At 43.9% G+C, this 13,077-nt stretch overlaps 4 protein-coding genes across 4 annotated transcripts; 2 read left to right on the forward strand and 2 right to left on the reverse strand.

Moving 5' to 3' along the window:
- Positions 1-909: 909 nt before the first annotated feature.
- Positions 910-3,231, reverse strand: BCIN_12g01530 (hypothetical protein). Its single transcript, XM_024696253.1, has 9 exons — positions 2,823-3,231; positions 2,714-2,774; positions 2,417-2,659; positions 2,016-2,363; positions 1,845-1,968; positions 1,646-1,795; positions 1,424-1,581; positions 1,334-1,366; positions 910-1,275 (listed from the first exon to the last, which is right to left on the reverse strand). Exons 1-9 carry the CDS (start codon positions 2,992-2,994, stop codon positions 1,107-1,109), a joined length of 1,458 nt encoding a protein of 485 aa, XP_024552059.1. The 5' UTR covers positions 2,995-3,231; the 3' UTR covers positions 910-1,106.
- Positions 3,232-4,840: 1,609 nt separating this feature from the next.
- On the forward strand, positions 4,841-8,987 carry BCIN_12g01540 (hypothetical protein). The gene is made up of 9 exons (XM_024696254.1): positions 4,841-5,426; positions 5,518-5,970; positions 6,025-6,417; positions 6,516-6,688; positions 6,739-7,361; positions 7,412-7,567; positions 7,618-7,899; positions 7,949-8,466; positions 8,529-8,987. The coding sequence occupies exons 1-9, from the start codon at positions 5,229-5,231 to the stop codon at positions 8,547-8,549; spliced, it is 2,817 nt and encodes a 938-aa protein (XP_024552060.1). The 5' UTR covers positions 4,841-5,228; the 3' UTR covers positions 8,550-8,987.
- Positions 8,988-8,991: 4 nt separating this feature from the next.
- Bcsuv3 lies at positions 8,992-11,700 on the reverse strand. Its single transcript, XM_024696255.1, has 2 exons — positions 11,520-11,700; positions 8,992-11,460 (listed from the first exon to the last, which is right to left on the reverse strand). Exons 1-2 carry the CDS (start codon positions 11,670-11,672, stop codon positions 9,091-9,093), a joined length of 2,523 nt encoding a protein of 840 aa, XP_024552061.1. The 5' UTR covers positions 11,673-11,700; the 3' UTR covers positions 8,992-9,090.
- A 138-nt stretch (positions 11,701-11,838) lies between these two features.
- Bcnyv1 lies at positions 11,839-13,022 on the forward strand. Its single transcript, XM_001550252.2, has 2 exons — positions 11,839-12,078; positions 12,131-13,022. Exons 1-2 carry the CDS (start codon positions 12,041-12,043, stop codon positions 12,828-12,830), a joined length of 738 nt encoding a protein of 245 aa, XP_001550302.1. The 5' UTR covers positions 11,839-12,040; the 3' UTR covers positions 12,831-13,022.
- Positions 13,023-13,077: the final 55 nt, after the last annotated feature.

The following is a 13,077-nucleotide window of genomic DNA, read 5'->3' on the forward strand; positions in this document are numbered from 1 at the left end:
GGTACACTATTGTATATTGATGTACTGCATCAACCTGCAGCCTGAGTAGGTGGGGATAGTCATAGCTAAACTATTGAGTGAGATGATGTGCTGGCGATACAATGGCCTAAAATCGAGAGATATCTGCACGGAGAACCATGCTGTTGATTAGTGTAAGACCAGCACGAAAACATTTGATGCTAGCTCATACGATCTCGGAGCAAAGACTGTGTTGGTTGTCCGGTGTTGTAGTTCAACAGTTGTTTTGATCCAAAAAACGTTCAATTAAGCTTAATGTGGCGGATGTGGCTAGGAGACTAGGGGGCTAGGAGGATTATTAGACCCCTTGTGAAGAATCCCTCGCAAAAGTCCATGGCCCACTATATTTCAATACGCCATCCTAATCATGCATAGCCGAATAAGGAAACTCAATTTGATAGGCTTTCACCAATAGCGGAGTTGCGATATTAAATCTAGACTCAAGCAATAAGCTTGAAGCCCAATCCCATTCACGGCAAACGAATCAGAGTACGCATGTAACGTAGTCTCTGGATCGAACATTGAGTCAAAAAGCCATCGGAGAAGATGACTTGCTTATTACCCTTTTACGATACCGAGTCAATGATACTCAATAATGTGCATCTACTATCTTGTGGGAGAATCTGGCTGTTCCCGAGTCATTGGCAAGAGATAAAGAAACCACAGTACCAAAATGCCTTTCCGATGTGTAAAATTAGAGAACCCCCATGATATCTGTTGATCGGCCCGGGATTCATGATACAGTCAAGGGTATTGTTGCATTTATCCGGACACCACATGTAAACCAGACACGACCGAATTAATCCTTGAAAATTCGAGAACACCATCTTTTTGTTTGCCTAATCTTCGTGTATGCACTTCTTATCAGCGGCACTCTAACAGTTATGGCAGTGTAGACGAGCGTATAAAATTGTATAATTTATTGTCCGCTGAGAGGCTTCCGTTACCGACTACTCTTCTATCTTCCCATGTGTATCGTCCCGAAATTTGTTCCATGCAATATTAAACCCAAATTAAGCACCCGTCTTATCTATCTCACTTCTCCTATCTTGCTTACTTGAGATATACTATCTCTTTCGATTTTGTTCTCAGCTCGGGCTTCCGCAAGTCCCCTGCGAATACATTTTGACACTCTTAACAGTCATTCCCCTGTCCTCGGGCGGCCCCCACGTTGAGCCCCACTGACTTGAAGCGTTCCAGAACTCTGCTGGGGCCGTCAGACTAGCATCTCCCCACGGTTTGTTGCCAACCTTATCACTATCACCAACGTTAGCTTTCATTGTCCCTAGTAGCCGCGCACAATTCGACAACTCACGGGAAGTATCCATTGGTCCCTCCTACTGCCACGCTGTCTTAATGTTAGCAAATCCATCATCACCTTACTTCATGCTCAAGGCAATCTTACTTCAGGATAAGATAGAAGGCCTGATCAAATGGAGTGGCTGGATTTCCCGTTTGACTCCATGGATCATGGAGCGCAGAGTTATTCACAATTGTCTTCCCGAATTCTCCTCTATTCCACATGCTGTTATACCCCTTACTGAATGAGAGGTAAAATACTTGCTACACCAGACTTAGTTCTTGACAGGCCACGAGATGAGAATCACTAGTTTTATGGAGAGCGTACCAAGAGACGACTGTTGATGTACGTGAAGATATAGTCTTCACTCCATTCAAGGCCGTATGTATAATAGCTTTCACTATAGTCGGTTCGTCGGATATTGTGTTTTCCATCTGTCTTCCAGAAGGCGTCTACTTGAGGAATTGGGCCCCAATGCTTTAGTGACTGTCAGCTCAAGTCTGACTTCTCGCCAGAGATATCATACCAAAGCAGAGACAATGCTGTCTCGGCCTCCATCGTAGGTAGCCCCGTCATTACCTTTGCTTTCAGCGAGGTCTATCTCACCACTAGCAGGCCAAGATCCGTAAACCGAATCTTCTGGCATCATCCTAATCAGAGTAAGCAATTTCCATTAAAAAGGGAGGCGGAAATCTACCAAATTGCTGGCCATAACCAATCACCCTTTGGCATCTTTGCAATGACTTCAATTTTGCCATATTTGATAGTTTTCTTCCCCTTCGTAGACAATCTTGCGCTTCGAACTGGATTTATAATAGTACCAGCGGTTATATTGCTGTACATAGAACAAGCCGTGCCCGCATCATCAGACGTACACACGCCATCAGGTCTGTTGTCGGTAGTCAGGTTTAATGTATACCCGTTTAAAATCTGAGCAGGCGTGATATTTGTTGAATTGACTGTCAATGTTGGGACGATGTGAAGCCCTTCAGCATCAGTGTAAGCATTTTGAGGATCGTTTGTAGTCCATTCAAAGGACCCAGTACTAGTTTTATCAGCTGACAGATCTTTCAGAGTAATTCGGTGATTTGAACTGACCCAAAGCCACCTCGTTGAATTTCATAACTCCATATACTGGGGTCTATGCTATGAAAGTCATCCTCAAACATAAGACAGTATGAGTTGTTTGGAACTGATGTAAATCCAATGTAGCACATGATACCTCCAAGCCCAAAGCCAATGACAATACTTGTCCAGAAAATAATTGAATCCCAAGTTCGTCCAGACAATTTCTTGCGTTTTCCCTCTGTAGCAACCTTTTCTAGCCATGGCTTTTCATAACTTTCTTACAGTCAGTATCTTTTAGTTTAGTACAGAGGTCCAGGCCAAACTTACTCGCCAATAAGCCTAGCACTCTTAAACCGGCGTTGCCTGAGAGGTACAATATCTAAACCATCTTCAACGATCAGCAATTTCTTAAGCATCAAGAGTGCAATTTTCCTACCTGAAATTGAAGAACCTTCCCCCGGTGATGAGAATCGGTCACTTGGTGTACTTGTATGGGAGGATTCATGATTTGGTGTTTCTGGTTGTGAAAGTAGTCGAGGTGTTCCAGGAGCAGAAACTCGGTGGGTTTGAGGATCTTGTGCAGTCAGGGATGTACTGTATGTTGACATCTTGAGGATTCTCTACTGTCTGCAACTTTAAAAGATTGGGATAAGTCGCTGGATAACTTATCAAAATATCACAACCTCAGTTCAGACAGTTGACTTCTTCTGTCCACCCACGCACTTGCACGAATCTCCCAACGAAAAATATATGGTAAGGTTGAAAATATTTCCAAGATAAGAGAAATCTCCGACAAATAAGCTAAAATCAATCGATCCATTTCACTAATGGTATTGTCGGATACCGCATGGGCGGCAGAGTACCTTGTATTTGCATCAATCCCTGAGGGTATGGACGTTTTCTGCCAGGCTCATAAGAACAAATGAGAGGACTAAGCGAAATGATCCCCATGTAGATCTGAATGCGCTGGTAATATCGCCGATAGTGGGCATATACGCGATATCGAGAACATCAAAATCGATTATGATAACGGAGTTGCATACAGGAAAGTTCAGCTATGTTCAACCAAGCAGCATAACATCTGTTGGTATCCAGTGGCTGTGAACCATTTCTACCTGGTGTTTGAAAGACTTAGAGGTCTCTGAGACGAAAGCTAAAAGCGGATGTAACCTCAAAATCTCAAAGGCGTCAATTCACGATAATGATTGAATTGCCCGAGCAACTAGCCCTCAAAATAGATGATTCGATGTCTTATATGGGATGATGGCACTGTAACACTTTACAAGAATGCATGTGATTTTCGATATTGAATACGAGAATTCAGGAACCTGCAGATAAGTCTCGTCTTTGTGGTAACGGGTACTTGATTGGACGAGAGATAAACTGTTGAAATCAGAGGAAAATGAAGATGGTGTTCAGAGGAAAGTCTAAACAGAGAACTCAAGTCAAATTTCAAAATAACGGATCAGATGCTCTAGAAGGATAGACGCATGTTGGGGTATTTCGTTTGTATTACTAAGAAAATGAGGTGGTTGAGATGTCGGGATATCAGAGTGATCGACATTAGAAATTCCTAACGAGAGGGTGGAAAAACGTTGGATTGTTTTAATTCCTCGAATGAGTTGTACAAAGTGCAGATTTGTCGGCCAACATACAGCCAGAGACAGTATTATCTGTACCACTGAGTAACATGCAGCAATTTGAAGAGGGAAGGGTAGCGGGCAGGGTACTTTAGCGATTGATTTAGGGTAAATAAGCCTACAGTGGGTCCGTGACCCCTGGAAGCTTTTAGTAAGATATCACTCCGAGGTCTGCACCTAAACTCGTTATTAGTATTGAGAAGTTCAGAAAATACCCTGCTGTAGTAAGGGGCCAAGGGCTGACAGCATTTGAGCCCATCTAGTCCGGGGAACTGGAGAGTTCCAATCTAGCTCACCTATATTGCGTTGTTATGAGCCTCGATTTGGCCAATCACATCAAATCAAACACCGGACGAAAATGTTTGAACACTCTGGAGGTCGATGTATTGCTGCTCTCTTCCTTGTACCTTTCTAGTATCCCCAGGATCTCAAGAGGATTTCCGATCAATGAGGAACTCATCAATTTCCGTATCCTGGTCGTTTTGCGAGAATCTGGCTAATACAGAGCCATGTACAACACTCCCCTGGTCAATAATAGTCTCTCAATATTTCCAAACTCCGTATTGTTGAACCATTCAACGGGAGAGATTTCCGTATAGACTTATCTATTCCATTGGAGCTCCCAGAGATACCACACGCTCCCTAGACCACCTACCTTATCGTCGGACCATAATGCTATTCTTAGGTCAATATTCTGCATCCTGCATCCTGCATGCGTGGAGATATAGATGAAGCCACAACTTTCGTCCAAAGACACTATATATCTGTAAATCTGATCCAATAATATAGGCTTCCCGCAGGAGATGTGGCTACTGCCTGCTACAACACCGAGGCTATAAACCACGGTCTCGATATCTTAAATGTTGCATTTGTACTAAAATCGTGCTGTCCATCCCGGCAACTCGTTGAGACTAGCCTAAGTTTCTATGATCTGTCGCCCGCCCTTGCTCAGCTAGCTCGAACAATCCATAGACAGAAAGTTCATGGTCCTAGATTTCCTCCTACAGCCGCCATAACGAGTGTGTTGGCAAGTGTAATCTTGACTTCCGATTTTCGACAAATTCCGTCAACTACCTTCGAATTTATCCGCGTATCGATTACTCATAATCTCAGGTTCCCACTCTTTCAATCTAGACTTGCAGCTCTTCAATTTTTGGTTTGAGTTGGTATCAGTTCTCCCCTGGCCTCAAGCCTATAACGATATGTCTGAAGAATTCAACTTTCAACTGCGCTCTGGCGAGCAGCCGCCAATTCTTCCAAATACACGCCCTATGATGACAGAACGACGTCAAAGTGTCCCGGTGCATTCAATGTCCCGCTCAGAAAGTTTGGCGCCAGCCTCGCGACCTCATAGCATTATGAGTACAGGGTCTGCAGGAAGCCGCGATCGTCATACTCTGGTATGTCTTTCGGTTACATTGTTCACTATATATTCTTCCCCCAAATAGAACTTCAAGCAATTCCTGGCTTTGGCCTGATGATGGTTTACAGGTTGCAAAATATCTTCAAAGACGATGCAGTGCTGCCAAATGGCTTCAACCTATCGAGGAAGAGAATGGCACCATCAACGAATCGTCGTGGGTGGGTGTTGCTATGCGGCTTCCGGATGGTAGCTACTACACTGAGCCACCAAACGTTGATAACAACTTTTATACTGTGATGCAATATCTTGGTTGCAAAGTTGCCTTCACAATGTCTTCAGATATCACTGCAGCATTGATGGACCAAATTGGCCCTTTTCAAACAGAAGTTCAAGTGCATCCACGTGGAATTAGACTCCCAATCGTCCAAAACCTTTCAGAACTTGCATATGGAGGTACTGGAGTATCAAAAAAGTCGTACTTATGTGTATTGAGAGAAGAGAGGCTCGTTCTCATTTGGAACGAGTCGGTTGAAAGCATTATGACACATGGAGCAGATGTTGAAGGTATCCTCGTTGGTTTGGTAAGTCAAACCACCCCGACATAAATCGAAATGTACTTACGAAAAATACACTAGATCTGGGGATCTCATATCGGTACCATGACAGCTACTTCTCCATACGCATCCATGACTCCACCTATTGGACAAACTCCAGGTCAAACTCCCGGACGAACACCCTCAGCTATTAGTGAGGATCCTGAATTCAACGAGAAAATGAATATTGTTCAAGCCGCGATTGAGCGCGAAGAAAACAAAGACACAATTTTCAATCCAGATATCGAGGCCGCGGCACCGCCAGAAAGACCCTTTCTATTATTACATGCTGGTGTCATTGGATTTGCCATGACTCTGGTGGTATTCGTAGAAATGCTTTGTGCGTCGCGTCTAATAACAGAATATCAATGGGATGGTGGAGTACTCCGGTTTGCACTTGTCGCTGTTATTCCATTCTTCGCTTCCTTCTCTCTGGTAAGACATTTTCAGCCACTTCGTACGTGGCGTAAGCCTCAAACACAACGGAAAACTACCGGCAATCTTCCGGACGTAGCTAACATGTTATTACTCAGTTTTTCATGATTGTCATTGCGGGAAGTCTATTCCAATTATTTGGACCCTTGACATATGTTCGAAAGAATTCTCAGTTCTATTCGGCCAAACCGCCCAAGAGGGGCCGTTACCCTGACTTAGAACTGCCACACATCACTATACAGATGCCAGTGTATAAAGAAGGATTAAAAGGGTAAGACGGTACCAGACCTTTATTGAAGAGCTGCTGACTGAATGTGATAGTGTTATCATTCCTACTGTGACTAGTATCCTGGCTGCTATTCGATACTATGAAGCACAAGGTGGCTCGGCTTCAATCTACGTTAACGAGGATGGAATGCAAGCTGTAGATCCTGAGCTATGTGAAGCTCGAAAGACGTTTTATGAGTTGAATAACATCGGCTACTGTTCCCGCCCCAAGCACACCCACAGCAAAAAGAAATGGTATCAAGGAAAGAAGGTACAAGATAACCCTGAAGGATTCCAGCGAAAGGGCCAATTCAAAAAAGCGTCGAACATGAACTACTGTCTCAGTTTCTCTATTCGAGTTGAAGATGAGCTACTGAGACTTATTGCTGCCAAATCTGCAGCGGAAGATAGGCCTGAAGGTGGTATTACTCCAGATGAGGAAGACGTGCTTTACAAACAGGCTCTGGCGACTTGTCTTGAGCAAGATGAAGGGCGGACTATGGCTGGAGGCAATGTTCGTATCGGTGATATCATTTTGATCATTGATAGCGACACTCGAGTGCCTGAAGACTGTCTTCTACTGGGCGCATTAGAAATGCACGAGAGTCCTCAAGTGGCTATCCTACAACATGCCTCTGGTGTCATGCAAGTTGCTCATAATCCTTTCGAAAATGGAAGCAAGTATTTCTTGTAGAGAATCATCAAAAAAAGCACTAACAGTTGGCAGTAACTTACTTTACAAATCTCATCTACATGTCTATTACCTTCGCAGTAGGAAACGGTGATTGTGCTCCGTTTGTTGGCCACAACGCCTTTCTGCGATGGAAAGCTGTACAGAGCGTAGCTTACGAAGAAGATGGACAATTGAAGTTCTGGTCTGACGGTATGACAATTCAATGCTCAGTCTATACCACAACCCTAACGCCTTGCTAGATCATGTCTCTGAGGACTTCGATATGAGTCTACGACTTCAAATGGCAAAGTTTATTGTAAGACTGGCAACTTATCATGAAGGCGGTTTCAAAGAAGGCGTATCCCTCACTGTTTACGACGAACTTGCTCGATGGGAGAAATACGCCTATGGGTGCAACGAACTGGTTTTCAATCCCATCTACAAATGGTGGCGAGGTCCATTCACGAAGCTTTTCATGAGATTCCTTTGGAGTGACATCAAACTCACATCCAAAATCACCATTCTAGCCTACATCGGAACCTGTGAGTATTCAAAGCAGTGAAAGTTGTTCAAGAACTGACCAATCAACAGACTATGCGATTGCCTGTGCCATTCCACTTACCTTGGCAAACTACATAATGGTCGGCTGGTTCAATGACTCACTAGATCAATTCTACCTCACCTCCTGGAAAATCTTCGTCGGTATGGCCGTAATCTTCAACGTCCTGTCACCCCTCGCATTCGCCATGTTACGCCATCGCCTTGGTGAAAAGGTCTTCGTCTACTCCATAGTTGAAACTGCAAAATGGACACCCATGTTTGTTCTCTTCTTCGGTGGTATATCCTTCCATCTTCTAACTGCCATCTTATGCCATTTCTTCAGTATCAAAATGGAATGGACGGCTACCGCCAAAGAAGTCGAAGCTGGCGGCTTCAGAATTGGTTTAGATAAGATCTTTCGTGATTTTAAGTGGATGTATTTAGTCATGATACCGATTTTGGGAGGAATGGTGTACCTGGGAGCCTTCGCACCTCGTGGCTTCGACATAACGGATTTCACAGCCATCGTACCCCTTTCAAACCAAGTCGCATGCCATATTTTACTTCCTGTAAGTACCTCTTATTCACTATGAATGTCTTTCGCGCTACACTGTAACTAACAGCATTTCAGTTTGCGCTAGGACTTTTCTAGATACACCTAATTCCAATGCGATATCGGTATATATCATTGTATATAACAACTCAACTATTATACAATCCATAATTGCACTCCTTAATCGAACGAATTTTTTAAAGATCGTTAGCGTTTAAACGCAAACCTAGAAAGGACGAAAAACAGGGCGTTTGATTTCTTCGGAGGCGCATTTACCCCCAAAACATCACTTCTATCATTTGTTTCGAGATGGTACAACGGGACTATTGTCCAAGGTAGATATAGCACTTGACTGTCAGAGAGCTTATTGTAGTTCAATGAGGAAGCACACTCTTTGAAATTTGGAATAACACATGTGATTAAGGACTGTTAGGTATACCAAGAAATTCTAGTCGAGGGTTTTAGAGGAGCGGGATATAATAGAGCATAGCAAACAGTTACATTAAATCATGAGAGAAATGAGATGCAAAGTATACAGTAATAATATAATTTATTTTCAGATCTTGAGAGAGGAATGTGCAGCACATTGGCAATTCACACGGTTCCATTGTAAATATCTCACATTTTAACTGATTATGTTTCACGGACTGGCATGACGTCCGCGAAGTTTCGGATGTAGTGGAATTTTAAGGGTGCCGGTTTTCTTATCACTGGCGTCCCTCCTTCCAGATTGAGTCTCACTGTTCGCCTGGGCATCTGAGTACATCCTGGGATTGCCCGAGGTCTCGTCCATCAGCGGTGTCTTTGATTCTAGAGACTCCTTTGAATCTTCGGAAATATTCCCCTCCAAAGGTCCATCAACTGACGCAGTATTTATGATACCTTTATCCTCCGAAAGAGCGTTCAAAAGCTCTACATTTCGTTTCATTGCCTTTATTCTAGCTTTCTCTTGCCACTCGGCCTTAGCCAAACATAAATCAATCTTCTCCTCTACTAACCCCTTAATGTGGAATGCCAAGGCTTGGCTGTGGAATACACCTGTAAATCTGTAACTCAACCAGAGGTAGAGTGTAATGTTTTTGTGCAATCTTTCAATACTGCGCACATACATTTCCCGTTCGTTCTGCCGAGTAAAAGTGTCAGGATCCTCATCCAAAAGTTCAAGACTCAGCTCAGATATATTGAGAATGTGACCACCAGTATTGTTGGATACACAGCGAGCAAAGGCTTTTACTACATTGACAACTCCAGGATCGCGCAAAGACACGGGAGCAGCGAGAAAAATGAGGCGGTTTCGAATGGTAAGGTCGAATTCTTGAATGATGTCTGCAATGGCAGCTTGCTCCTTGAGTTGACATAGGTGGAATTCGCTACTTAAAGAGCCGAGCTCATGTAGTCGCAGTATCACGTAACTAAATGGTGTACTCTTGGGGAAATACTCAGCGAAGCGTTCTATGACATTTGCAGGAGGAAAAATTCCCGCTGTTGTCATTTGTGCTGCCTCTTTTGACATGGCGCTTGATAATATCTCGTGGTCAGTCTTGAAGAATGTTGTGACGAGGCCAACGGGAGGTTCTGTTGGTTTAGTGGGGATGCCATCTGCGACATCGATTGGCCCTGCTTCGATGGCATCTCGGGCTGTCTTGTATCTCCCAGCCCGGCCAGCAATTTGTTTAATTTCGGAGATAGGAAGAGTCATAAAGTCTGTGCCATTATGCCTCTTGACAGATTCAAGAATGACACGTTTGATACTTAAATTTAAACCCATGCCAACGGCATTACTAGCAACCAGAAAATCGTAATCATTGTCTGGGTCATTGAACAAAGCGGCTTGTTGAGCACGAGTCTCGGGAGGTAATGACCCATAAACAATAGCGCATCGTTTGCCTCTATGATGTGCCTCAATTGCGTTTTTCATTGCATGAATTCTCATCCTCGAAAACAAGATGACAGCATCCCCTTTCTCTAGTTTGCTGACCGGAGTGCTCTCTTTGCCAGATGGACCATCTCTCTCGGAATGTCTTGATGTAAGACTCTTTGCCATTACTTGTAATTTCCCAAGCCTTTCATAATTGTGTATGATCAACTTGTCTCCCATCATTGCACATAACTTTTTTATCAAATCAGTTGTTCGGACTTCGCCACAGAGATGTACTTCCTTGGCCTGAACTCCCAGTACTGCTTGGGTCCAAGCCCAGCCACGTTCTTCATCTCCGATCATCTGAATCTCATCTATAACTGCTACGTCGACTTTCGAATTCAGAGGTACCATCTCTACGGTACAACTCTTCATGGTATCCTTAGCACCCTCTGGGATTCGTCGTTCCTCTCCAGTGATAAGAGAACATGGTTTTCCTTTCGCATTGAATCTCGTATAAACTTCGTGAGCCAGTAATCGTAGCGGCCCAGCATATATACCACTATTGGCTGCCTCAAGCTTTTGCAGAGCATGATATGTCTTGCCAGAATTCGTCGGTCCAACGTGCAAGTGGAAAGTACGTTGCATCGCTCGTGTCGCTGGGTACCATTCAATTGGATAACGAAAGTCTGCTAACCTCTGGTGGCTTGCAAGTTCTTGTTTCGAAAACCTACCGGAGAGTGTGAAATGGGTGAATGCATGTCTTATTTCGTCTTGCAAGCCTTTAGTATCCTTTGCAATATATGCGTCCTTAAGTTTGCAAAAGATGGGATTTGACGCTTTATCAATCTCGCCCCGCTCAGTTGCCCTTCTGCCAGCCTCTGCTATTACATCCTCAAATTCTCGAAGCTTGACTAGCAATTCCTCTTTACTTGTTACACCCCACCCTTTCAGTTCTTTGTCCCCGGCTGGCTCCACATATATCGTTCCATGAATAAGTATTCTTTTTAGCATTCGGGCTTCTTGCATTATCGTTTGTTCGAACTTTCGAAATGCCGTCCTCGCCCGCCCCTCAGTGTCTTTCGGCGTTCCATGCCCTTTATACGAACCATTATGATTTGATACTCCGTAAGACTCCGAAGGCTCTGGGTACTAAAATATAGGTGGTAAGCAGATGAGGATACCAAAGTAGCAGTGCCCGTATTATATACCTTCTTCCGGCGCGACTTTGGAATCGTCCTCGCCACAGGCCTCGACTGATGGAAACTTCTACTGTTGGGCGTGAGAGGTGAAGCGCTCGGCCATATCAAGCTGCGAAATGTACAGAACGCACATTTTCCAGACCTCCTGCTGATCAATGTCATTACCGCAGTAGACAGCGCAAAAGCATCCAATTATGGGTAGAATAATATTTGACCTCAAATAATGATTTGATTTTGTGATTAGGTAATCATTGAGACACTGCATGTCTTAGCGTCGGCCGCAGCCGCATTAGTTCCTGAGCCATCGTCATTGTGCTTTCCCAATCCTGTTACCTTTATGCAAACCATATTGAATTGAATTATCCAACTATCGCCATTATCCTCATCAACTGCCAGTCCATATTCGCATGCAGTCGTTGATATCATCTCCATCGACCGCTACATCTTCCTTCTGTTGAATTGCATTCAGGATATTGGAAAACTTTGGACTTTGTGGAAAACACTTCGAATTCTCAATTCAAATTCCAACAATGGCTTCCTCATCCACACCACCAACTCCCCTTCTCTAGTAAGTATACATCGCTCTCGCATATACTTATTCTACCCTCTAACATATGTAGTTCTTGTATCTCTCACAATACGACCATTCTTGCCGAGCATACCACATCCGCCGCTTCGCAAACTTCATCCCTAGCCTCCCTTGTCCTTCCAAAAATTAAGCATGATGAACCTCAAAAATTGACTTACACTCACAACAACTCCTTCATTCACTATATGGCATCTGCGCCCTCTGAATACCCTGCTTCCGAATCGTCTGCGGGTGGACTCACATTCCTCGTGATCGCCGATGCCTCTCTCGGCCGCCGCATACCGTTCGGGTTTCTTTTCGAGATCAAAAAGCGCTTCTTTACATCTTTTCCACCTTCTACTACAGACTTTTCCGATTTAGGAAGTTACGGCGCTGGATCATTCAACTCCGAACTCAAGAAATTGATGGTAGAATACGGAACAACCCAGGGTGGCAAAGAGGATGCGATTAAGAACGTGCAGGGTGAAATTGATAATGTGCGAGGGATTATGAGTCAAAATATCGAAAGTCTCCTGGAAAGAGGTGAGAGAATTGATCTGCTCGTTGACAAAACGGATAGACTCGGTGGAAGCGCATCGGAATTCAGAATCAGGAGTAGAGGCTTGCGCAGACAGATGTGGTGGAAGAATGTGAAGTTGATGGTACTTCTGACTGTTGTTATCATCTTCTTGCTCTACTTGTTTGTTGGGTTTGGATGCGGATTACCGGGATGGCAAAAATGTGTTGGATAGGTGCATTGCAGAGAAAACGGCATAATGTGGGTTGAGAAAGCCGTGCATTGAGTTCAAATTGACCATTGGAGAGGATCAACATTAGGGTTGGGGACTTTATACCACGGCGTGGAGTTTTGGGATGCGGCTTTATGTTATTTTAGTATACATACTTTATGGGTTTATAAGGACAAGCAATTGATGGGTTATTTATGATTGCGCATGCATAACAAAACTAAAAACAATCTTAGCACACCATGTTAAGCAC

This window comes from Botrytis cinerea, chromosome 12 (assembly GCF_000143535.2).
Source record: "Botrytis cinerea B05.10 chromosome 12, complete sequence".
NCBI classification, from domain to species: domain Eukaryota; kingdom Fungi; phylum Ascomycota; class Leotiomycetes; order Helotiales; family Sclerotiniaceae; genus Botrytis; species Botrytis cinerea.

Bases quoted from the DNA above. Each gene is read 5' to 3' on its own strand.
- BCIN_12g01540 (XM_024696254.1), top strand. From the start codon at position 5,229: ATGTCTGAAGAATTCAACTTTCAACTGCGCTCTGGCGAGCAGCCGCCA. The intron at 6,689-6,738 runs GTAAGACGGTAC...TGAATGTGATAG, and splicing joins TATAAAGAAGGATTAAAAGG to TGTTATCATTCCTACTGTGA. The intron at 7,568-7,617 runs GTATGACAATTC...ACGCCTTGCTAG, and splicing joins ATTGAAGTTCTGGTCTGACG to ATCATGTCTCTGAGGACTTC.
- Bcnyv1 (XM_001550252.2), top strand. From the start codon at position 12,041: ATGGCTTCCTCATCCACACCACCAACTCCCCTTCTCTA. The intron at 12,079-12,130 runs GTAAGTATACAT...TAACATATGTAG, and splicing joins CCACCAACTCCCCTTCTCTA to TTCTTGTATCTCTCACAATA.
- Bcsuv3 (XM_024696255.1), bottom strand. From the start codon at position 11,672: ATGACATTGATCAGCAGGAGGTCTGGAAAATGTGCGTTCTGTACATTT. The intron at 11,461-11,519 runs GTATATAATACG...CCTATATTTTAG, and splicing joins CAAAGTCGCGCCGGAAGAAG to TACCCAGAGCCTTCGGAGTC.
- BCIN_12g01530 (XM_024696253.1), bottom strand. From the start codon at position 2,994: ATGTCAACATACAGTACATCCCTGACTGCACAAGATCCTCAAACCCAC. The intron at 2,364-2,416 runs GTCAGTTCAAAT...TGATAAAACTAG, and splicing joins ATTCAACGAGGTGGCTTTGG to TACTGGGTCCTTTGAATGGA. The intron at 1,796-1,844 runs GTATGATATCTC...CAGTCACTAAAG, and splicing joins ACAGCATTGTCTCTGCTTTG to CATTGGGGCCCAATTCCTCA.